Source organism: Tremella mesenterica, assembly GCF_000271645.1.
Source record: "Tremella mesenterica DSM 1558 unplaced genomic scaffold TREMEscaffold_14, whole genome shotgun sequence".
Taxonomy (NCBI): Eukaryota; Fungi; Basidiomycota; class Tremellomycetes; order Tremellales; family Tremellaceae; genus Tremella; species Tremella mesenterica.
In genome coordinates, this window is record NW_006711238.1 from 227347 (window position 1) to 251142 (window position 23796).

The 23796-nt window shown below is 46.6% G+C and overlaps 9 protein-coding genes across 9 annotated transcripts; 5 read left to right on the forward strand and 4 right to left on the reverse strand.

Moving 5' to 3' along the window:
* Window positions 1–457: 457 nt before the first annotated feature.
* On the forward strand, window positions 458–3592 carry TREMEDRAFT_70084 (uncharacterized protein; the record flags this gene model as incomplete). Its single annotated transcript, XM_007007590.1, has 10 exons — window positions 458–601; window positions 696–871; window positions 912–1282; window positions 1328–1564; window positions 1608–1765; window positions 1807–1987; window positions 2033–2535; window positions 2683–2814; window positions 3060–3206; window positions 3491–3592. 10 exons carry the CDS (start codon window positions 458–460, stop codon window positions 3590–3592), a joined length of 2151 nt encoding a protein of 716 aa, XP_007007652.1.
* Window positions 3593–3745: 153 nt separating this feature from the next.
* On the reverse strand, window positions 3746–5970 carry TREMEDRAFT_45640 (uncharacterized protein). Its single transcript, XM_007007462.1, has 7 exons — window positions 5878–5970; window positions 5487–5688; window positions 5414–5445; window positions 5116–5203; window positions 4847–5061; window positions 4356–4698; window positions 3746–4077 (listed from the first exon to the last, which is right to left on the reverse strand). The coding sequence occupies exons 1-7, from the start codon at window positions 5962–5964 to the stop codon at window positions 3785–3787; spliced, it is 1260 nt and encodes a 419-aa protein (XP_007007524.1). The 5' UTR covers window positions 5965–5970; the 3' UTR covers window positions 3746–3784.
* Window positions 5971–8338: 2368 nt separating this feature from the next.
* TREMEDRAFT_65345 (uncharacterized protein) lies at window positions 8339–9916 on the forward strand (the record flags this gene model as incomplete). Its single annotated transcript, XM_007007524.1, has 3 exons — window positions 8339–8416; window positions 8563–8795; window positions 9166–9916. 3 exons carry the CDS (start codon window positions 8339–8341, stop codon window positions 9914–9916), a joined length of 1062 nt encoding a protein of 353 aa, XP_007007586.1.
* Window positions 9917–10420: 504 nt separating this feature from the next.
* Window positions 10421–12529, reverse strand: TREMEDRAFT_74710 (uncharacterized protein). Its single transcript, XM_007007591.1, has 6 exons — window positions 12405–12529; window positions 12119–12270; window positions 11941–12018; window positions 11564–11715; window positions 11228–11339; window positions 10421–11084 (listed from the first exon to the last, which is right to left on the reverse strand). The coding sequence occupies exons 1-6, from the start codon at window positions 12523–12525 to the stop codon at window positions 10602–10604; spliced, it is 1098 nt and encodes a 365-aa protein (XP_007007653.1). The 5' UTR covers window positions 12526–12529; the 3' UTR covers window positions 10421–10601.
* Window positions 12530–13063: 534 nt separating this feature from the next.
* On the forward strand, window positions 13064–15401 carry TREMEDRAFT_65347 (uncharacterized protein; the record flags this gene model as incomplete). The annotated part of the gene is made up of 3 exons (XM_007007525.1): window positions 13064–13131; window positions 13179–13323; window positions 13371–15401. 3 exons carry the CDS (start codon window positions 13064–13066, stop codon window positions 15399–15401), a joined length of 2244 nt encoding a protein of 747 aa, XP_007007587.1.
* A 137-nt stretch (window positions 15402–15538) lies between these two features.
* On the reverse strand, window positions 15539–16933 carry TREMEDRAFT_65348 (uncharacterized protein; the record flags this gene model as incomplete). The annotated part of the gene is made up of 5 exons (XM_007007526.1): window positions 15539–15584; window positions 15796–15930; window positions 16089–16126; window positions 16432–16515; window positions 16562–16933. The coding sequence occupies 5 exons, from the start codon at window positions 16931–16933 to the stop codon at window positions 15539–15541; spliced, it is 675 nt and encodes a 224-aa protein (XP_007007588.1).
* A 461-nt stretch (window positions 16934–17394) lies between these two features.
* TREMEDRAFT_65349 (uncharacterized protein) lies at window positions 17395–18594 on the forward strand (the record flags this gene model as incomplete). The annotated part of the gene is made up of 10 exons (XM_007007527.1): window positions 17395–17437; window positions 17497–17519; window positions 17566–17608; window positions 17770–17784; window positions 17830–17896; window positions 17941–17954; window positions 17990–18024; window positions 18066–18173; window positions 18242–18401; window positions 18566–18594. 10 exons carry the CDS (start codon window positions 17395–17397, stop codon window positions 18592–18594), a joined length of 537 nt encoding a protein of 178 aa, XP_007007589.1.
* A 56-nt stretch (window positions 18595–18650) lies between these two features.
* On the reverse strand, window positions 18651–20760 carry TREMEDRAFT_72356 (uncharacterized protein). Its single transcript, XM_007007592.1, has 7 exons — window positions 20547–20760; window positions 20449–20488; window positions 20012–20175; window positions 19858–19960; window positions 19159–19661; window positions 18888–19056; window positions 18651–18843 (listed from the first exon to the last, which is right to left on the reverse strand). The coding sequence occupies exons 1-7, from the start codon at window positions 20581–20583 to the stop codon at window positions 18801–18803; spliced, it is 1059 nt and encodes a 352-aa protein (XP_007007654.1). The 5' UTR covers window positions 20584–20760; the 3' UTR covers window positions 18651–18800.
* Window positions 20761–20960: 200 nt separating this feature from the next.
* TREMEDRAFT_45646 (uncharacterized protein) lies at window positions 20961–23712 on the forward strand. Its single transcript, XM_007007463.1, has 11 exons — window positions 20961–21044; window positions 21102–21168; window positions 21210–21281; window positions 21330–21548; window positions 21596–21989; window positions 22051–22162; window positions 22206–22274; window positions 22319–22505; window positions 22596–22867; window positions 22963–23303; window positions 23460–23712. The coding sequence occupies exons 1-11, from the start codon at window positions 21023–21025 to the stop codon at window positions 23586–23588; spliced, it is 1884 nt and encodes a 627-aa protein (XP_007007525.1). The 5' UTR covers window positions 20961–21022; the 3' UTR covers window positions 23589–23712.
* The last annotated feature ends 84 nt before the right edge of the window (window positions 23713–23796 follow it).

The following is a 23796-nucleotide window of genomic DNA, read 5'->3' on the forward strand; positions in this document are numbered from 1 at the left end:
GGTTTCGAGGTGGAATGATACATCTCTTGTCGTGATGCTGTTCATGTCATGACAAAGGTCGAAGACTGACCGGTTTATCACCGGAATATGTTCCGGCGCCGAGGTTCCGGTGATAAACCTTATCTTTCCCCATGCCGCCGGCATATCTTCAACGTACGACGTCTCGTGAGTTCGAGACGAGGTCGATTGCATGTCGTTGTAGTCTCGTCTTGTCATCTCATCCGATATGCAGAGAACCTTGATGGTGAAAATGTTCAGTTGTATGGTCTTGCTTGAACCGACCTTTGCTCGATTTAAACTCAGGTTTCATGAGGGTCACGTGACCTGCCTTTATATTTCCCACGGTCGTTTTGTCTCCAGAATTTCAACGTCCAATGTGACCAAGGGTAATAATAATTCCTATAGCTTACAAGTAGAAAAACTTAGTCGTGCAACAGCGAGCAGCTAGCAGCTCATCATGGGCAAGACACAATACAAAAAGAAGACTCAAGCATGGAGGCACAATCCCATACGAGTGCCCGACTCTCATTTGGGATCAGGCAAGGCAGCGGGTAAAGTCGATCCCACCAAGGAGAAGCAAATGTTGCCGGTGCTGCAAAAGGTTTGTCCAGCTTCGATCAATGCCTCCCCTGTCTCTCTCTTGCTTCGAGCGGTGTACGTCAGTCTTATCTAGGAGGGACGCTGATAGACCACAGCTTAAATCACCCTCACACGCCGATCGAACATGGGCATGTGCAGCCATTTGCAACCTCATTCAAGACGATCCTGCCACTCGACGGCTATTTCAATCCCGCAACGTCGTAGGTGAGCTCATTGAACGTTTGTCAGATTCAGTGGACGAAGTGGTCGTCGAGGCATCTGGAGCTTTGAGGTAAGTAGATCTGGTCCTCATCTAGGCCGCTCATGAACAGAAATCTTGCCATTGATGGAGGTCATGAACTATGTGGGGAGATGTTCAACAAGGGTATCATCTCGCATCTTGGTGTCTTATCCGGTAAAGTGAGCTCGACAGTTGAGCAGTTCATAGTCGAGGCTGATACTCAGATCTCAACGACTATTCAAGCCATTTCTACTCCAGTACAAGGTCGCTTAACAGACGACCAGCTGCAAGCCCGGAAACATCTTCTGCAGCTTACTGAAAATGTGATTACCCTGATATGGAGTTTGGCCGAGACGAGTCATAAGACGCTTCAGGGAGTCATGGGAATGGGAGTGGAGGGTTTGTTAATTCAGATTCTTGACCGCAGGGAGATGTTGGGGCCTGGTGTTGTCGTCGCTGCTGGTCAGTCACCGGCTCTGACTGCTGGACGCAGCTAACATATGACAGCCCAAGCCCTCTATTCTCTCTCATCCGATAATGAGCCTTTCAAGCTGGCGTTACTACGACATCCTATGGCCTTATCTACCATCGTGGACATCTGTCAAGTGGATCATACACGTGACAGCCATCAGACGAGCAACAGAAAACCAAATGGGAAAGGGAAGGAGAAATCCAACGGAATGATGGATGATGAAGATGAGTTGGGAGATGGGAGAACTCTTTTGGCCCGACTTCTCTTATGTGGTGCGTATTTCCATCTTCCGTTTTTACTTATGCTGAGTGGTAGGCGTCCTAAGAAATGTGGTCACTACTGGGTCAGAGGCGGATCAGTCTATAAATCTCATCGCTCTCACCACAAAAACCATCGTTCCTCTCATAGACGGCTTGATCGATATAAATCTTCCGAGTGTCGTCGATCGAGTCATAAGCCTCGTCTCTCAATTGGTAAGCCTATCAGAATTCGCGTACCCAATGCTCATTGTCAGCCGTCCCAGGATCTCACAGAAGCCCTTGATCATCAATTGAACGGTCACCGTTCTGCCCCTTCGCTCACCTTGGAAAGGATTGAGAGGAGGCTACATACTGTGTCAGTGGCTCTGGAGATACTCACCGGCATATGTGCAGGTTTGGAAGAGCTAGAGGAAAGTGAGCAGCCCGATGAACCTGGTTAGCCTTCTCACCCACTTTCATTTGATGATAGCTTACGTCTAGATGGGGAAGATGAAGAGATGGACTCTGATTCCCTACCAGACGAAGATATCATCGCTCAATCTCAAGATCATTCAAATATGTCTACACAACCGACTCCTGTGGTCATATCCACTTCCATCACCCTCTCACATCTCATCACCACCTTGTCTCTTCCTCAGCGCTTAACTACTCTCGCTCAGCTTACACCACTTTCTTTTCCACCAGCATCAGATCAACCCTCCCCTCATCCACCTACTACCTCAGCTTTGTCGATCTTACATCTCAGAGCCTTGGAAGCTCTGAACAACCTCCTGCTCACTATTGCGGCGGCTAGTGAAACTGATCCGACTGTCAAAGGGCCTGTCCCGTCTCAGGGAGTATGGGAGGGGATGATGACTGTTATTGCCCTTTTATATGCGGAAGCGGACGCCTTGAAGCGGAAAGGACATGAGATGAGGAGAGAGGTTCTGGAGATGGCTCTGGGATGTTTGTGGGGTGCTGTGAAGGTGTCTGAGGAAGGTTTGGTACGTTATACGATCTCCTTGTGCTTCTTGGTATCAATCGAACTCCCTCTCTGGCTCGACTGTAGATCTCCCTCTCTCCTCACTTCATACTAGTTCGCAGGTGTTGTTGTATGTGAAGATGACCCGGAGGCATGACTGACTCTCCAGCTGGTACGACCAGATCAAATCCAAGGTCTCCTCACTCTACTGCCACTTATTCGTGAACCTGCCCAAACTCGACTAATCGAAACTCTTTCTCTTCTCGCTTCCCGACCAAATGTCTCTTTAGAGGAGAACCAAGTAAGTCGTTATCCACATGATTTACACTCCGGCTCTGCCTGATTCTTTACCAGACCCCTCCCCCCTGTACTCTCCTCCTCAACCCGATTCTTGCGATTCTCACACGAAACCATTTGATACAGTACTTCCATCGAACATCTCTCGTCCCTGATGACAAATCGAAAATTGGATACCTGAAAACTCCAAGACCGTTAGCTAATTTATAGATCATTGGATCTCACTTTATGAACTTCCTCGTCTCTCAGACACCTGAAGGATCTATACTCGTTTCACTGTTGAACGCTATAATCGACATTTACGCCGATGAGACTAGATCATATGATGGACCTGTTTTCGTTGCTGGTGGTTATCTGGAAGCTCTCACTGGGGTAGTGGGAAGGGTCAGAAGTGCCGTGAGTGAATCGATCAACTACTTACATGTCCTATCAACCTTTTTTGTGATTCCGTCGTGCCGCTCCGTCCAATCTAGCCCGTGAAGCTACTCACATGATGCCTGAAGGAATACAGAGGTGAAGCAGTCCGCACGGTTGTCCGATATTCTCATATGGGGTCTTCCTCTCTAGCTTGGAAGAGATGTTTTCACTCACTCAACTTATGAAACCACTACAGGAATCAGTGGGCTGGGAGGAGATGGACATACTTTTGATGGACCTGTGGAAGATGAGCTGATTATCAGGTGAAGAAAATCGACAGAAGGACAGACCGATTACTTCGTGCTCAGGCAGAAGAAGCTCAAGAGAATTTGACGGCGTATATCAAATATCGTCGTGCTTTATGATCATCCTTCTCCCCATCCATCCTTGTCATCTTTCGCCATCTCATAAAATTCGAGCTATACCACCAGTATTTTCATCTAATTCTCATCAGTCGTACGATCCTGATCAGTTTTCACTTTTGTTATAAACATCGATCTTTGCACATAAAAGTTATATGATTTCAAAGACCGATGCATATGTGATAGTTACGTTGATCATTTTTTCTTTCCCTTGCTCTTCTTCTTACTTCGTGTATCGGGAGTAGAGACTTCCATCCAACTATCATCCTCTACTTCTTCCTTTGACACAATAGGTGTTGTCAAAGTTTCCGTTTCTGTCGTTTCTCCCTTGGACTGTTCTGGGACGTCAACATTTGATTTTGAGGATTCGATTGTCTTTGAAGTTGAATCGATATTGTCATCGTCTGGTTTAGGTTCGGTGATCTCGGTGTAAGACCATAATGTTTTGAACTCTCCTCTGATCAGAGAGAGGAATATCGGCCCAAGACCTGATGATTAGCTCTATGAACTTTACTGGCCTTGTCCACGTCAAGACTATCCGACGATTACGCGAGCTTGGAGCAAACCGTCGCGATAGATTAGATCTGAATATCAAGGAGGGATAACGGGTCTTTCAACACTGTCTGGGAAGAAGTATACAAACGAGATAAAAATAGGATACGATACGAAGTATGGTGTGAAGTGGTGTTGATAAGGAACCGACGTGAAAGTCGAACCGAATGCAACAAGGTCAAGAAAGATGAAAAGGATTAACTGGACAACTCACTACACGCTGGACTAAGATATAACAAAGCCGGTTGAGCTTTCCCACTCATTTGCATAACCCAAATTGTAATTGCTAATCCAACCACATAACTCCCTACACCCATGTAAAAATAACTCTTCCCGAATCGAGATCTTACGTCTACATCTTCCGTAGGACGAGAAGAAGCGTATCTGTTGAGATCGTATCGTAGACACAGGGCGATGACCAGACCTGGAACTACTATATCTCCAAGACCCAGCATTGCGAATTCGGCAGAGGAAGAGGAAGATGGACGAGGGGAAAGTATTTTGATTGGTGCATCAATGGATTTTGCAACTGTTACCATTACGGGCGTAGCGAAGACCTTTTCATTAGCTTGAACCATATACAAGATTATTCCACTTCGCAAGGGTCAACCAATACGTCAAGGTTGCACAGATAGCAACATTGGACGACGAGTCTAAGGCAAGGGAGGGGAGGATAAGGAAGTAGGAGGAGGGAAGATGATTTACCCAGAAGATATCATACAATAATAATACCCCCAGAAGGACGAAAGCAGTAAGAAAAGAATCCAATTTCAGTACTGCCAAAGTTGAAGATGAGAGACATAAAGCTAAGATGTTGGATAACCAATATGGTCTACCTAATGGAATATATAACGCTGAGAGGATGATGGAGATGGGGATGAATAATAGAGATGGACCAGAAATGGGAAGATGGAAGATTTCTATCCAGTCAGTTTTGACTGTGGTCTGTTAATAATACTGGAGAAGGAACTGACGTTTAAGACCGGCAGAAACACGGATATGATAAATCTGAGATTTATGACCAAGAATGCGAAAAGTATATTCAGTTATGGAGCTGAATGTCTGCAAATGAGCTGTGGGGTTCTTTGATCTCTCACCTTCACCGCAGAATCGGATAGCGATATAGCTAACGCTTCGTTTACGCAGCATTGCGATCACACGTCGCATCACATGGGCGCGCTTTCAGGATGAGGAACGATAGACAAAGTTTTAGTACGGTCGGACAGTTTGAAGATAGAGCAAGTGAATCATTGAGAGGAGTACATAACTCACCGAATGAACTGCCCACATTCCAGCCAGCGAAACTGACGTCAGCTTGAAAGCACACGAAGTACAGCAAGCTCACAGTATATCCCCAAAGCCATGTTCAACCATTCCGTTCCGAAATACCGTATGATCAAATATAAACTCAACAACGCCCCACTTCCCAGTACAGGGAAGAGAAGTGAATCAGCCCATGATAGTACCTCATCGAACGGTTCATCTTCTGGTTCTTCTCCTAGTGATTTGGCGGTCTTTCTTCGTCTGGCAAGAGTCGTCTCTGGTGTCTTCTATCAGTCTCTTGAGTCTACTACATCTGAATCTTATCTATGTGTAGTAACTTATGTAGTGGGTTAGACTGTCGTGTAGATACGATCCTCGTGAGAGACGCGAGTGGACATAAAATGATTTACGAGTTTCGAAATTTGACCATCGAGGTTGACACAGATGGGGAAAGGATATGTGAGCTGACGTACCTTTAGGGATTGAAATGAGCCTATAATTATCGGTATCAAGGCTTGTCCTCCAAGTATCAAATACGTTCTTAACAGTGTTAGGTCCATCGTGAGTAGATACACCGATAGAAGAGGAGGGGAGTAAGGGAGGAGGCAAGAGGTCAGTTGCGTTGTGTGGCATGTGGCACTTTTCCCTCTACGTCAAATCAACGGCCAAAGATCCAGCGGCCATAACATCCACCCCTCATCTGGTGTGGCAGATCGTAGAGGGTAGCTGATAGAAAGTACCGTATAGTACGACTCTGTACTCTAAGTCTTACATGGACACAAGGTTACCGAACAAGTGGGGTGAGAACAGAAAAGGAGGTGATTTTGAGGGGTAGCATATGACAGAAACTCTGACCCCACCTTGAGCCTAGATTTTTCTGAGAAACAGTCTAAGTTACCTTACCGAGAGTGAGGAAGGACGACGACGATCACACATTAGGTACTAAAGAAGAAATCCGATTCCGTGCCCGTTCCTTCCTTCCTTCCGGTCCCTGTCACTCCTTTCAGCTACCATCTATGATGACGTGCTCTTTCTCTCATCAAAAGGAGTTTGCGCCCAAGGGATCACTGCTGAACTGATACCGTACCTAGTGACGAGAACAAGTTTTACATTTACAGTATGTACATCCTGTTCACAGTAGATGTCGCTGATACATCTGATATCTATATGAGAGTGAAATGAGTCGGTTCAACGTAATTAAGTGAAGCGAAGGTTTGTTATTAGGGAAAATCCCAAATTTCCAAGGAAGCGACGTCATTCAAGAAGAAAGAAAGAAAAATCTCAACGACGACGACGATCCGTGCGTGCTTCCTTCACATTCTCATCCCTGACATTTCTCATTCTCAACAGGTCCTGAATTTCGGAAAGGTATTCGTACGACCACACAGCCTCGCTTCCAATTCCTTGCACTAACATCTCTGGATGTTGCTTTGTTCCGTAGTACCGTAGTCCATGCTCAATGTTCGTCGCCAAGCAAAGTCAGCATTCTCTCCTCAAAGTCCTTGGAGATTCACCGCACAATATTATCGTACCACCTTGATGAAAACTGTGTGACAGACGACACACAATGAGCATTCTCACAGGAATAAAAAATGTCATATTCTACACGTCACCAAAAGCAAAACCACCACCAATGACTCGTCAAAGGTGATCATCCCCACTTTCTCTCAAATCCTAGAGTATCGGAAAGATCAAAGGACACTCAAGGTTCATTTTTGATCAAAACGTGGCGTCAGGGTCATCATCAAAAACCATCATTCCTTTCGCCGTTGTTTCCGACATTTCTTCCGCTGTCAAACTGTCTAAATGCCACGCCTTTACCTGATGGGGAACGAGTCATTTCCCGCAATCCCTCAAAAAAGCAAAGTTGAATACAAGTAGTTAGTCTTGTTCCCTCTCGACCTTACCCAAACGTCACGTCCGGAGATACCTAACGGTCGTCGGCCTCGGGAAAGGGGACGGACTGAATAATAGTACTACTAGAAAAGCCGCGGGAGCGGACGGCTATACTAGTACTCGTACTGTGAAATCTCAAAAGAAAGGGAAGGTTGCTCAAAAGAAAAGTCGGTTACACGAGTGCAGTAACTTTTTCTACTTTGGTTTTTCGGTCAAACGGCAAGAGATATCTATCTACCTTCCTTAACATTTGTCCTCTCTTCCAATCGTCAATTGACTGTCAAAAGAAGAAGACAAATACTTTCCTTCTCTACACACCTCCATTTCAATCTCGATCTGCTGGGAAGAGATCTCTTTCGAAAACAATCGGTGGCGTGAACTGTGGAGACACGGAGTTGAACAGCCACTGTTACAGAAAGTGAGTCTCCGCTTCTTACTTTATCGCCGCTTGAGGGCGCAGGGCGTAAACTGAGAAGGTAAGGGATCAGGGAGAGAGTCAAGTGGCCAGTGGGGGATCCGAAAAGTCTCACCACACGATCCTCGATTTGTGATTATCATTTTCGGTGACTTTCCGTACCTCCGTGAATCTGTGAACAAAAAAGACTTTTTTTTTGGTTCTTGATCAGGTTGATAAAGGTTGACACGACTCTGATAGATCCGAGCGTTCCGCGGTATCCCTGGTGTTTTCGTATATCTGATTTTTGAGAGGGTGTGGGAGAAGAGGGAAAGCTTGACTTTACTTGGTTGGTTAGAGCCAAAAAAGAACCTTGCCAGAGTGGGGGAAAGCTGACGTGTATAGATTGATACATACATATATCCAACCTCAATCAAGTCATCCTTCCACAAGATATAGATGGGAATGGATATCTTTTTCTCTTATCCTTTATCTCGACATCGACCATTCTTACGACACTGGTATAAAACATTCCTCGATCTTAAAGAACCTTACATTCGCTCATACTACCAAATCGGTGGGAGTTCCAAGTGGGTGATTGGGTCATTTATATGGAAGTCAAGTGGCCAAAAAGGAGTGAAAAGATGTCTGCTCCATTGACGATCTTCTGTCAGACCATAGGTCATTGTCTACCGTTCTTACGTCGGAGGTCTGTCACAGATGTGAGTTTCAATTCTCCTTACTACATTTTGTCCAACAGGTCCATTCCATGTACCCATGGGCATCATACATGATCCTACTACCTCAAGCGACCAGTTCGGTATCATGAAACGTAGTGATGATTGGTGAGGATGCTGCTGACTTTCAGCCTGAAAGAGAACGTCTCTTCCCACCTCCCAACACCATCCTAACACCACCTCGTCCCCGTTCTCAACTCCCAAGACTGGACAGTACCTCCGCTCTTAGTCGCGTGACAGGTGGTCGGAACGGTTCCATCTCACCTACGAAGCCCGGGTCGGCATACGATTCGACCGAGGAACTACCGAGGTTGGCACAAGAGAATAAAGAGAGGATCGGGACTATTTCAAGGGCGTATGCTGGGTAAGTTTTTTTTTCCCGTTCTATTCGTTCTTGATTCCTAAGTTATTCATCTTGTCTATCTCTTTTTGTTTATCCCTTGTTCTCTTCTTGACATCCTCTTGTTTCATATTTTCCGAAAATGAACAGATAGAGGTTAGTATCAAGGTGGGGACGACCGATATGCCGTCAGACCGAATTAGGTCGTCAAGTATCTGAGGTCGGTTGAATAATTTGAAGAGGAACGAAATTATGGTGATTATTTGTCAGAATCTCGTTTAATAAACTTCCTTTATTCAACCGAGATTAGAGAGAGCTCGATGATGTCTTTGACCGAGGTTTTGAAGCGAGGGGTTAGAAGAGGAAAATGGAAATGACGACTGACAAAATTTAGTCGAATGCAACATATTCGTTATTCTTTACCTTCAACACCAATAACACCTTATACACCTCATTCAGCTTTCTCAACACGTTCTTTACATTCAGGTCCTTCTCATCCTTCTCATAACTTTCCCATCCAAACCCCTCATTTATCTCATCATCATAATCATAATCATCATAATGAATCTCATACTGTACCCGTTTCACCCGAAACTCCTCTTAGACCCGCAGCTCCTCATCTCGGTAGATCAGTTTCAGAACCTGAATTGGCTTTCGCACCACATCAACTCCCTACTTATGGTAGTACATTACGTGGACGTCCTCGAAGTTCCACTACGTTGAATGGATTATCACCTTTGACATCACGTTCCGTCACTCCTTCTCAAAGATCACAACAGGTTTTGAATGATGAATCGCAGCTTACAGGAGGGAATGTAGGGACGCAGGTTGATGGAAGGGATAATGGAACGCAGATTGACGGTGTGGAAAATGAATTAGGAAGGGATTTGGAAGTTGAAGAAAGGGGTAGAAGAAGTAGAAGAAGTATGAGTGTTAGTATACTTCGAAATGTTCTGAATCAAGATAGATCAGGAAGTGACGAGAGGGAAAGAGAAAGAGAAAGAGAAAGAGAGAGGGAAAGGGAAAGGGAGATAGGAGGAGAGGTAGTGAGGATAGAATTGGGTTTAAGTGAATTACCTATGGCTAGAGGAAGAGGAAGAAGGAATTCAAGAGCTGTAAGAGGTAGAAGAGTCATGACTACTTGAAGTCGATCTTGGGTTTTTCCTAGACGTCATCCTCAGTAGATACGGATTGTTTACGGCAGCTGTTCCATGTTCCACCACTCTACTGCTCCCCCACTTAACATGTTCAACGATGGCGCTTCCAGTTGTAAGAGAAATCAACCTACTTTTCTGTCGAATACCCGACCTCTTCATCCCTCCAAATGTCCATGTCATCCAATCGAATTATCCATCCAATCATCTATGTCATTCCCATACTTCATATGACACATCCATCTCAACATCCTTACCGTCCGTCATCCGACTGTCAACAAAAAAATCACTCACAAGATCTCGTCCAATTAGATCCTACACATATCATCACAGAGAAAACAACATCGCACATCAGACCACCGAATCATTCATCGCACACCAAAACAACTCAAAAATCATAACACACACAAAAACGAAATGTCATTCATCTGTCAGCATAGCATCTGTGAAATCCACAATCATGAATACGAATTTTTCAACGAAATAACGAAGTTTAGAAGTAGAATGCATACGTACTTCATATGCACTCATTCTTCTTTGATCCACTTACACATTCTCTCCCAACTTAGATCCAAATGAGATATTCGTTCGATCTCATTCTAAAACAAACAAACAAATTCGTTCATTCCTTCTCCATCCTTCTCACTGCACGGACTAATTTGAGAAGGAAGAGTCTTTAAACATCTTCATCATATTGAGTCTCTGGTACCCTACTCATCCTCCCTTTCCCAGCAGGACTTTGAGTGGCCCAAGTTCCGCTCTTCCTAGGTTCTTTCCTCTTTCTCCCAGAAGGAATTTGACTCTCCGTCGAAACTTCTTCTGTACCCTCTCTTGATTCTGATAACTCTTGTTGAGTTTGAGTTTGAGTTTGAGTCTCATCATGTTGAGGTGATTCAGGTTGTTGTGGAGAAGAATGTTCAGATTCCGAACCAGAATGTCCAACGTCACCTTCAGCTCTAGGAACACGTTTACGTTTATTCTTAACATCCCGTACATAACCATCTTCTTCTCTTCTGACTGATGCTTCTCCAATAGGTCTAGGTGCTTGTTCAGCGAAAGGAATTTTACAAGCTGGACATTGAGGTCGAGTACGGAGTAGTGCTTCGTGACAGAATCCATGAATGTGTGTGTTGCACTTCGGATTTGTACATGCCACGCCCTGGTCGTTAGTTATCCTCCCTGGATCCATTTCTTTTGTGTCGTCTTTATATCCCCACAAAGATTCAGTACTCTGTATGAAGATTGGATGAGTCAAAGGGAATGTAGGGGAAACAAGGGAAAGAGGATAAAAGATATACATACGGTCAACATCAACTTTTTACATCTTCCACAATTGTGTAAACCATCGTACTCTCCTCTCAAATAATTTTCAAGTTCCAGCATCGCTCTAGGGGCCAAGGAATATCTTCCACGGCTAGTGGTCAGACTCTACACATTGAATCAAACAGTTTCAAGATGTATGAGATATTCTCTCAATGGGAGAAGACTGATATGTCTTGATCATGCAGAGAAGATTGTCAAAGTGAGAGATAGGGTTTGACACACCCTCGTCTCGTAACGACAGTGCAAGATGAGGAGTGTTAGACGACGAAGACGTTCAAGAATGTGGGACTAAGAAGTCAAAGTAGGACGACCCACTTGGATTTCGCTAACCATCCTCTTGATACCAAAGCACGTAACACCGCCTCAGCGGCGGAACGAGTGAGACTACCGTCGAGTCTGTTCACGAGGGCGATAGCGCGATTATGACCGATAGAGTTTGCGGGATACGATTCCATGATTTCTGCTATCTAAATATCAGTCACCGAACTCCAGGTCTCATGCCGATATGGAATCAGAAGTTCACTCCACTGCTTCACTAATTGTTTTGTGACACTTTGCCACTCCGTCCCCAAGAACATTTCAGGATAGTCTCATGGCAGAGGCATGGGGAAGTGTTCAAGCATTTTTTGGGTAGACTCGTGACGGAAGCCAACTAGGGAGGAGAGGGGGAGGACTAGAGGAGAAAACCATACCATTTCGCGATAAAAGGTAATTTCAAGAGGAGTCAAATCCGTAGCGGAAAGGGCCACATCGGATGGGTCGGTATTACACTACTTTATCAGTCATCTTTCCCCATCATGATCTTGAACAACATTTCTCTCGCAGAAACCATGGATCAGGATAAGGTGTAAAAGAGAGTTTTAAACATACCAGCACAATCCATTGTCTTCCCTTTCCAATCTCCTCTCGACCTTCACGAACGTTCATACCCACCTCTTCCAACATATGTCCGATCTCATCAAGGAATGATTTGAATCCCGCTGCCGTACGGGGATGAGCTGGGTGAAAGTCTGCGTTGAGAGCTGGCCATCAACATCTGGGTATTGCCGTCTCAATAGATCTCTCGATGGAGTGTTGACTTTGATCGTCACGTCGGATCGTTGATAATGTTGGAAGAAGATGTGGGAGGGGAGTGAAAAGAAGTACCGCAACGTACCTTGACACGCAGAGATAGCCCTTTTGTACATCTCCAAAGCTACATCCTCCGTCATTGCCCGTCTCGAGAGGAGACATTGTATGTATACCCTGTGCAGGTCGGTCGGTTCGGTGTATGACATTTTGGCAGAAAGTTAGTTGGATCGGATGGAAAGTGAACGTTGGTCGCGTCGGTAAGATGGAGGTCACGTGACTCTGGGTGCCTGGAAAGATTTCCATCTTGCAACGAAGATGGAGCTACTGAAGCTGTCCAAACTTACCCCACGTACTCGAGTACACTGTTGGAGAATAATGGCCCAAGAGACAATCACCAAGCGGCTTCATATTGGTGGTATCACACCAACTATAACACCTCAGCATCTGAGCGAGAGATTCAAATCCTTCGGATCCGTCATATCTGTCAACCTTCTCGGTCCTGATCCCTTAGGTTGGTCCTCCGTCACTCATAACACATTCCTCTTCCACAACCCTCTCTTCCTCCCCGGCATTCGATCTCTCTACGTGCATCGAGCCAAATTATTAATGATTTTTTGTGCTGACTCACAGGACAACCGAGACCCTTCGCCTACCTTACCATCCAGACTAACCCGACGCAATTGAAAAAATGTCAGATTTCCCTTTTGTCACATCTTATCGATCTGACGGACAGGCCTCAATATCATGTCCGGTTCCACATGGCGAGGCACCCAACTCCGACTTGCAGAAGCTCGTCCTTCATATACTACCAGGTAAGCTTCTTTACCCCGCACATTGAAAGCTCACTCACTGTTCTTAGATTGGAAGCAGAACGTCGTATCACACCTGAAGCCAAAGCCAAGAAAGCAGACCGAAGACTTCGGCGGATGATAGCAGAAGAAGATTTAGGTAAAATGGCACAAGATCAGAGACTTGTCACTTTCCAAAATTATCAAACGAAAAAGGTCAGTGCTCTCTACTCTAATTACTGGAGTAGAGGACTGATGGATAGTTTTGGCAATTGGCAGATGGGCATCTCATCAGACCAATGTGTATGAGACCTTTACGACCGATCCCTCATGTAGGAACGAAAATAGGAGACACCAAGAAAAGTAGACCGCCATTAAGAGCGAGAAGAAGAGTGATCGATCCCCTGAAATATGGACATAAACATCTTCACGAGGTAGAAATACTTGGAGACAGCTTATGCGAAGAGAAAGTGAATGTGGACGTTTTTGAAGAATGGGTGTATGAGGATGTTGAGGATGAAGAAGAGAGTGAAGAGGTGGGATCGGGTAAATGGAAGAGAGGTGAAGAAGAAGAATATGTAAAGGTGAAACGTCGAAGGATTCAGGTGATAGATGTGGAAGAAGAAAGTCTTGAGGATATATCCCAGGGCGAGGGAAGAAGAAGTATATCACCTTTATTTTCAACGAGGGAATACAGAGACTCGTCCCCTTTGTTCTCTCAACATGATCATCACAACCTATCTACACCATCTTCCGAACTTGATCACCAACGACGCAACTCTCTCAGTCCTGCGACGCAAGAAGTACAGGAAAATGACGAACAAGAGAATCCACCTATATCCATTCCGCAGAGTTCCCCTCATCGGGATTCACCTTTATTCCCTACCCAAAGTTTCGCCAGCCATTCAATCACTCAACAATCCCCACCTCCGTCCTCGGTCGCTGGTAGACTTCCCACCACTTCACCCGTCCCGCCCATCTCTCAGACTCCGGCGATGGGTAAGACGCATGTACCATCTGAAATTCTTCAAGCCGCTACGATCGAAAAACAACGTGATCTCTCCCTTCTCGCTTCTCTCCTGGGTGATATATCATCATCACCCCTCTCTCCCGTTCGATCAGTAATTCATGTATCCGACACAGAGACGGAAGAAGATGATTACGAAGTGGAACACCCACGTACAAAACAAGAACATTTATTATTTACAGAGATGAACGATGTGTCTATGCTCTTAGATCTCTCTCCACCTACTCCACTTACTCCACCGTCTCTCTTCGAAAACTTCCCGCAGGCGCTGCCTGATCTCCTCAGCAATAAGGGGGAGTCAGGGGGGAAAGACCTCATGTCACTCTCGGGACGGACGGATGAGGGATTGCATACCGAGCCAAACGATGGAACGGGGTCAGACTCTACAAAACCTGAAAAAGATAATGACGGTGATGATTCGATGTCTGAGAAATCGGGATCTGAAGGTGACGATGCGGACAAGGCATCTGATGAAGAGGAGAATACGGACGACCATGACGAGTCCGATAAATCTGAAGAATCTGATGATAACGACGTCAATGAGGAAAATCCCTCTGACTCCGACACAGACACTGATTCCGATGATAGTTCTGACTCTCAAGATTCCGACACTTCGGATTCAGATAGCGATAGCGACTCGAATTCAGACTTTGATCCAAATGAGGAGAATGAGGAGGAGGAGGAGGAGGAGGAGGAGGGGGAGGAGGAGGAGGAGGAAGAGGAGGAGGAGGAGAACAATGTCTCAGAGAGTACCAAACCTCCTAATGAACACATTCCCTCTATCAACACCAAACCCACCTTGAAAGATCTCTTCGCACCTTCCGCCGGTACTTCCTTCTCTCTCGCCCTGAATGCAGACATAGAACCAGAAGAAGATCTCGACATCATCCTTCCACTTCCTCCTCTTGTCGAACACGATGACCAAAGACAAGTGATGGAAATTGCCCCAAAGAGCCTATATGATCCTTCTGCTGAACTACCCATGTTCTTCCCCCCTTCACGACCTCAGAACGTTATGCAAAGTCATTTGAAGAAAGCCGAAGTCCCTACCAGAGCCATGTGGGCGAGGGAGGGTGGGACGAGGGAAGATTACGGGATGATGGAAGATGAGGTGGCTGGTGAAGAAGGTTTTTGGAGACAGGAGACAGATGCTGAGATGGAGGAGATTTGGCAAAGAGATAAGTTGGATTTGACTAGGGAATGGAAGACCAGACATCGAGATGCTAGAAAACAACGAAAGAGAAAGGGGGTGCAGGATGTGGAGTAGAAGTAGGAGTTGATTATTCAACTTAGTGCAGCATGCAGCAAAGTCTCACAGGGACGGAGATAGAGCGAAATCATGCGTGAAAGACCAAAACACAGTTTAAATACATCATCATCTATGTAAGTCTATCAAGAAACATTTTAGAAAGCTACAACTTTGTGACGTTCGTCTGAATCCACCATGACACTGGTGGTCACATGCTCATCATCTGAGACTAGAGGCAAAGGGCGGAAGAGGTCACAGGCATCTCAGTTGGTCCTTCTTCGTCCGAACATTGGTCGTTGTTGTAGCGTCACCGCATCTGAGGATGTCCCACCATCCCTATGACGCGAGGTTGGAATGGGGAGATTTCTACGCTTCAATCAGTGATAATCTCCGCCATACTCGAAAGACTCACTTGTACACTGGGTTCGTTCCCACCATGAAAGCCACCGGTTGCAGAGTTGGCGTCAACATCTCCTCTGGCCAAGCGTCAGGTGAAGACGATATCGAAGATTGAGGGGAATGGTTCATACGAGCCGACCATGATGAGCTGATGAGAGTGTCATCGCTACTGCTACTTGACATACCGCTAGAAGGGAGCCGGGGATTAAAGGGCTGTTCGGTGCCCGGTCCGAAGGTCCTATCTCTAGATATTGAGGAATAGATGATAGGGCTGGAAGGTAGCCTCGGGTGATGTCTCGAGCTAACCCTTGGCAGGTTACTTCGACGTTCTTGCAGGGTGCGGTCTGTCACTTCAGTTCAGTTCAATTTCATTGAATCCGTTTCCAATACTAGCACTTGAGAGCATGAGGTATGAGGTCAAAGAGAACACAATACAGGTATTGACCGGCTGGTCCAAAGAGCTAACACGGGAGTTCAAATCAAAGGAGAGAAAAGGGACAGGTGGAAAGTGGGGGAAAGAAATCAAGTCTCACAAGTCGGCCTTGAACGCTGAACGTCTATCTCTCCTCGGTCATGTGATCGATTCAGAGCTGTTGAATTGGACTTCCCTTGAGTTGACGTCTCGGTCAGAATGATAAACATAACGTACCATCCTCGATCTCCACGCTGGATAGTAAAATGGTATTGCCTTGGGATTCAACAAACTCCTTGGCGCACGTTGTTCTTGAAGTGGCTGATCGTAATTAATACCTGCTCATTCGGTCAGACAAACAGCTCACCATCTCAGGATATCCACCCATTGGCCATCTCCCTTCTACGGAGGTACAAAATGAACTTTTACCATGTCGCCCAGGAGGGGCTGCAAGCTCGTAGCATTGTGTGAAGTGGGGATCGTACGACCACAGATGGAGTCCATTGAAAGTTGAAGCCACGTAGATAACTGGTGGGTCGAGAATGAAGCGTTTCACGTAAGTGATACCCAACTCGGTGAAGGCATCAGTATACGGCGGAGGAGAGATAGGTGGGTTTGGAAGGGGAAATGGCTCGGAGGCGGGGGCGAAGGGAGGAGGATGATCCATCACTGGTTGAGGGTAGTAGTCATGGTTCCAAGGGCGATAATCAGGTGGTGGGAAGTAAGGTTGTGAGTTCATGATGAGTGAAGGAATGTACGTATGGAATGGGAGGAATGTATGTTACGAAGGAAAGAGGAAGAGGTAGAAATGGTGAGGGAGGATTGGGGAGAGGTGAGAGGTGATGAGGATGTTTACACAGAGGGAAGAAAGAGGGAGAAGGGGTGGGGAAGAAGAGAAATAGAGAGGAGAGGTTCAAGTATATATGGGAGGGGATGGGTGACGGTGTGGAATCAAGGATGACGCATCAGTGCTGGTGGAATGGAACGATGACGTTTTTCGATCGATCGAAAAGAAGAAGAAGAAATCAGTCGCGTGCACGGACACTCTGTCCAGTCATCCCCACAAATTCCCTGCTCAATTCGTTCTCCTTCTCCTACATCCTACCTCCACCCTCCTACCTCCGCCTTTCTCAGTGATCACTGTAGTCACTGTGAGACCAAGTGGTTCTGTTAATCCCACCTGAAGCGCAAGAAGCTATCATGTCAAAGAGAGGTCTATCGGCCGAAGAGAAGAAAGTGAAGAGTAAATTGTCCCTCGTTCCCCACTTCCCCTACCCATTATTGAGTAAAGCTGACACGCAGTGTTGGAGATCTTCCATGAAAGTGTCAGCTTACTGAGCCATGTCTGTAGTAAGACCGAGCTGATCAAAGGCTGATTTCTTCACCATGAAAGAGCTTGAAAGGTTGGGTCCAAGTGAGTTCTCGTCGGAAATCTGCTGTCCATTGATTCCTTCGCTTCCCCTCTGTCTCTCCTTCGACCATTTACGCTTCGTCGTCCTCAGCTCCAGGATCACTGAATGGGATGTATTTGCCTACATGATGACAAGACACACTAGAACTTAAGCTGACCGATAGAGCTGAAAGGTGTTAGTGAGCTATCATGATTTCTATCATCGGATCCAACTGAAGAGGGAGTTACACAAAGTGTAAAAGATGTCGTTCAGGAACTCTGTGATGATGGTCTCGTATGCTTTGACAAAATGTGAGCTATGTGTCGAATTTAAGATTGAGGTGACTGACAATCAGAGGAACCGGCAATTGTCAGTATGAAAGTGATATGATGACTGACCTCCAGATTACTGGTCCTTTCCCAGTGCTGCCGGAGCCTTGGTGAGTCGTCCCCACTCTGGCAGATTTGACTGACGAATGAGAAACAAGCAGCCTTGACCAAAGCTCAGAAAGAAGTCGAGATGGTAGAGACGAAGATACAGGAATCACACGCGAGTATTGATGATGCGGAGAAGGGACGGGAAGATACTGTCAGTCTCTCTCCTCTCACTTACTCTTGTAGGCCGATAAAGGAGGGGCCGTCGACATTGACGAACAGGCCGAGAGACGTAAACTTCTCTCGATTCGAGAAGACTTGACAACACAATCAGCAGCATTGAAGAAAGAGCTAGAAGCGTTCGGAGCGGCCGATCCGGCCAAGTATGAACGGAAGAAGGCTGCCGTCCAAATCTGCAAGGATGCAGCAGTTCGATGGACCGGTTTGTCACTCGTTTGTGTCGGGAAGGTCGTGGCTGATGGACGGATAATACGATGATGGTTATTCAATACGCTGCGAGTCAAGGGTTCGAAGACTCTCAGATGAGGCAGATGTTGGGAATCAGTGGGCCTTAAGTTTCATGTTGGCGATCTGCTGATGAGGTAGGCGAAGAATGGGATGATTTGAGGGTCTGAATAGATATCGATGTTTATCCCGTTCCACCTTAGGATCATTCGTTATCAGCTATCGTCTAACTAAAATCAAGCAAGCATGCAGACCATGTACATATATTGGGTACACAACATGTCCTCCAACGTCAAACCTCAAACTTCGTAACTCACGCGGACGACATCTAATCGTCGCGGACTGGTCTCACATCCAACATAAGGTGGTGAGCCTTTTAAAACATGTAATTAGAACGGAACAAGGCTGAGATGGATTCTCTGAGGGATCAGTGGGGGCTGAGAAAAATGAGGAATGGACTGACCCGTTATGTGTCCTCCTTATACTCTCCGCAATCACTGGGGCTATGTCAATGGTGCCTAGAACACCACCACACGCTGCTTCTCGATCGGTTTGGTCGATCGAGTTGGTGACGATGAGCTTTCGAACTGGAAGATCTTGTAGATTATCCATAGACGTCTCTGACAAGAGACCTGAACGTTAGTTCCGGTACCCACATATTTATATGGTCACATTGATGAGGGATACGAAACCTTGTTTGGGATCCAAACCTACACAAAAAGGCAAATACGCACCATGAGATATCAAAGCATAAACCTCTTTCGCCCCCGCTTCTATCAACACCCCGGCAGCTAATCTGACAGTGTGACCAGTATCGATCATATCGTCTATCAAGATGGCAACTTTGCCTTTGACGTCCCCAACTAGCAGTTCCATCTTTTCTACCGCCGTCCCTTCTTCAAAGTCGTACCCACTACCACTGTCGCTTCCCGCTGGAGTGGGGGGAACAGTGGGAACAGTAGCTGTCACATCTCGTTTGCGTTTCCGGTTGATGAGGGCAAAGTCGAGATTGAGGCGATCAGCTAGATTTGTGGCTCGCTTAGCCCCGCCAGCGTCGGGAGACACGATAATGGCGTTCTTCCAATCGGGAATCTCTTGTCTGATGTACGACATCATGGAGGGTTCTGAGATGAGATTGTCGACCGGGATATCGAAGAATCCTTGGATCTGTGAGGCATGAAGGTCCATGGTGATGACATGGTCGGCGCCGGCTACGGCGAGTAAATTGGCAACAAGTCTGGGAGAGAGTCAGCGATGGCTTCTTGTTCGATCAGAGGGTATCAGTCTCCTGTCTAGAATGTGCAGGGGGCAAGCGAATAATTCCTGCGTACGAAGTCTTTGAGATGAGTGATACAGACCGATGCAGTGTAGAGTACTGTACGAGAGGAAGAACGTTATCTGAGGGAGAAGAGACGTAGAAAGTGATCGCTCACTTCGCCGTGATGGGTGCCCTGGATTTGTCCTTTTTATCTTGTCTCGCATACGGGTAACACGGAATCACAGCGGTGATCCTTTTTGCCGAAGCGGTTTTGCAAGCTGTCTCATCAACTCGTTATCTCGGACAGGTGCAATCGAAGGTCCACTGACCAGAAATCATGATGAGTAATTCCATCAAATGATCGTTGATATCAGGCGGTGAAGGGGATTGAAGGATGAAAACATCTTCATCTCGAACAGACGAATGAATCTGAACGCTCGTTTCGAGGGAGAGGAATTTTGAGACGTGACATGGAGTCAAGGGGATACCAAGTCTGAAAAAAATTAGCTCCACCATCTTATTCCCATCAACGCGTCGCGTGACAGCCCCCTCAATTTTGAGACCCATCATGATGGATCAGTTTGAGAATACCGCCGGGATTGAGAAGATTGAACGTGTGTGCACAGAAAAAGGATGGGAAAGAACGTGGGTGAAGTATGACGATAGGAAAGGATGAATCGAAACAGGGGTCGTTTGGATTTGTGGGAGTATGGAAAAATAAGGAGGAGAGAGGAGTACGATGTCTTGAGGTATGTGAAAAGCTCACCGAGCAGCGACGGCATCTGCGAGTCGAGGATGAGAATTACCTATTTATCAGATACAAACCTCAATTGGATATAAGAGATTAGAGAAAGACGAGCTGACCAGTGAGGAGTTTTATGCTATTTCCGGTCTGGTGCATCTTGCGAAGGAGGGGGGTCGTCAATCCGAAGTTGGTTGGGAAAGATGAAGAGGGATGTCAAATAGTCGAAGTATGACTCAGAACTTCTTACAGATGACGAGTGGAGTGTTTGTAAAGAAGGCAAAAATATGGCTATATCGTCATTGGAGGTTTAAGAGTAGAGATGAACAAGGGAAAGGTGTGATAGAGGAGGATTTACAAGGATACTTGTATTGGTGAGGGGTCGAATTTTTGATACCGCTGACCGCAAGACGGAGCGGGAAGGGCCGGTAAAAGCCGAACGCTCATTGGGCCCCAGGAAAGTGACGTGGCATTTCACGCACTCAAACTCGAACAGAGTTTTTCCATCTTACATCCTTCACCCCTCTGACGGATCACTCGTGTCGGATAGAGAGCTCAGTGATCAGTGTAGCGCGCAGAGGCCACCAGCTGGGACAGGATGAACCCTCCGCAGTACGCATGTGAGTTATCTCCTCTTCGTACACGCTCTCAAACGTGATGTATGCTGACTTGGCAAGTCCGAGCTCAGAAGACGTCGGGTATAGCAGAGGGTCCTTCTTGGGCGCTTACCTCTCAGATACCTCCGTGAGCTTTTCGACATCTTGTAAGACCCAGCTGACCATGAGTGACACTGTCGCTTCTAAGACGTACGTTTACTCTCCTGACGGGCAATGGTTGGCATATGCCTTAGCCTCGACGTGAGCTGATTAGTCTCTCTCATTGCAAGTAATCAGCTGATCACGTAGAGTTCACTTGATACCGTCCTCTTCTACGTCCAAAACTACATCAAGAGTCATTGAGCAGGCCAATGTCCTGGCTCTCAGCTTTTCACCTTTGTCCTCTACTTTATTCACCTTTGAACGTCCCATCAAGTCCAGCACGGACGTTCATAGGAATGTCAAAGCGTGGAATGTTGATACGGGTGAAGAAGTAGGAGGATGGTATCATCGAACTCAGGATGACTGGTATATCCAATCTTCCCTTTTCTTCTTCCATTGGCTAATCATCTCAGGGAGCCCATTGTCACCGCAGACGAAACACATCTTATACGAGCATCCACATCTGACATCCTCGTGTTCACCCCATTCCTGGAGCCCCGACCTGCCGTACGTTTGAAAATTGATGGTTTAATCAAGGGTATCTACTTGTCCAGTCCATCTGCTCTTCCTGAAGAATCAACGAGCTCGAAGCCACTTTCTCCCAATGACGAGCCAGCTTTGGCAGTATGGCTAGGGGAGCGACATGGAGCCCCTGCCAGCTTGGCTTTGTATACACTGAGTAGTCTGGTGGGAACTGGCTTGGAGAGTGGCACGACGCAGACTCGAGAGATGCCCCCGACAACAGCGAGAAAGGCCTTTTATAAAGCGGATAAATTGACGGTCAAGTGGAATCCAGCAGGTACAATGGTGAGGTTTTTCATCCGCTTTACTTCTTCATCTGCCACATGTGCGAGTAGCTGAACGACAGGCGTTGTTCATGACCCACACAGAGGTGGACCAAACGGGTAAATCATATTATGGCGAGACGAATCTCTACTGCGCCAGTCTGGATGGATCTTTCAGCGGAATGGTGGAATGCGGTATGCCGGTTCCCTCCCTTCATTACCGGAGCTGATCCGTCAGATAGAGAAGGACCAATTTATGATTATACATGGTCCCCCACATCTCGCGAGTTTGTGGTGTGCTACGGATGTGAGTCAGTTGCGTGCGGCTTGCGCCCTGGGCTGACACGTCAGATATGCCCGCCAGAGTCCAATTGTACGATCTCAAAGCGAAACCCATCCATTCGTTTGGTCCACAACATCGCAATGTTGTCATGTACCAACCGCAGGGTAGACTGTTGCTCAGTGCCGGCTTCGGCAACTTGTCTGGTGGTGTGGACATCTGGGATATCAGCACGAGGAACAAAGTGGGCGAGTTTCAGTGAGTACATATATTCCTTTTCGTAACACGCTGAAACATACAATACTTGGTGTGGGGTTTGGATATAGTGAATGAAGCTGACTCCTTCAGAGCCCCAACCTCTTCCCACTGTCAATGGTCATCTTGCGGAAGATACATACTTACCGCAACGCTATCACCTCGATTACGAGTCGACAACGGGGTCAAGATTTGGTGGTGTGGTGGTCAATTACTTCATGTCCATTTACAAGAGGAGCTGTACCAAGCCTCGTTCCGACCCCAAAAAACGGGTCAAATCATTCCCTTCCCTTCTGTCGTACCCAACGCTCCAGAGGCGAATGAGAGTGTTGCGTTATATGGGCCGAAGGGTCAGCCTACAAATGGTGCGTTTAACTGCCCCGTCCAGACTTCTCCATACACGCTATGTGCTCTCCCTTACCTTTGACCGTCATGAGATGTGAGAAGTGGCTAATAGCAGGCGCGGCAAAACCCGTCGGAGCCTATAGACCTCCAGGAGCAAGAGGTACGGTGGCATCTGAGGCCTTTAGTCGGAGGGACGAATCGACCGATACGACACCAATGTTCAGAGGTGGTAAACCGAGCAATCGTTATGTACCCGGTGCCCCACCTGGGTCCGCTCCTCCGAAAGACAAGACGAAAAAGAAGCCGAAGAACAAGAAAGACAAGCCGGAGAATGGGACGATGACACCGGAACTTGAGGCGGAGTTGGAAGTAGAGAAGGTGGAGGAGCCCAAGGTACAGGACTCGCCTGGGACAGACGATCCGAAGCAGAAGAAGATTAGGACTTTGATGAAAAAAGTGGGTTCACCCCTGCACCTTTATTCGTCCCAAGACACACCTCGATTGTCGTTACTCCGAAGATCCCCATCCCACACACTCATTCCATGGGGACTGAACTCTGGTTCAAGTTGTCGAATGGACTCCGAGGATGTTCTTGGAAGTGCTAATCCTCAGCTCCGCGCCGTCGAGGATCTCAAGATGCGCCAGGCCAACGGTGAGACCTTGGAAAAGAATCAAGAAGTCAAAATCCAAGCGGAGCAGACGTTGCGGGACGAACTTCGTCAACTTGGTGAAGATACCTGAACCTACGCAGGGTGGTACTCGGTGGTGTATATGATGAGCATTAAATGAAGATTCACGAATGGGGAAAAGTAACATGAGATTTGGCATTTTTTGCATTAGTCATGCGATACATACATTGCTGTCCAAAATCCGACCGCTGACAATTCAACACTCTAAACGCCCCACCTTCAAAGATGAGACCGATCCTCCTTCCCAATGATCAAGTGAG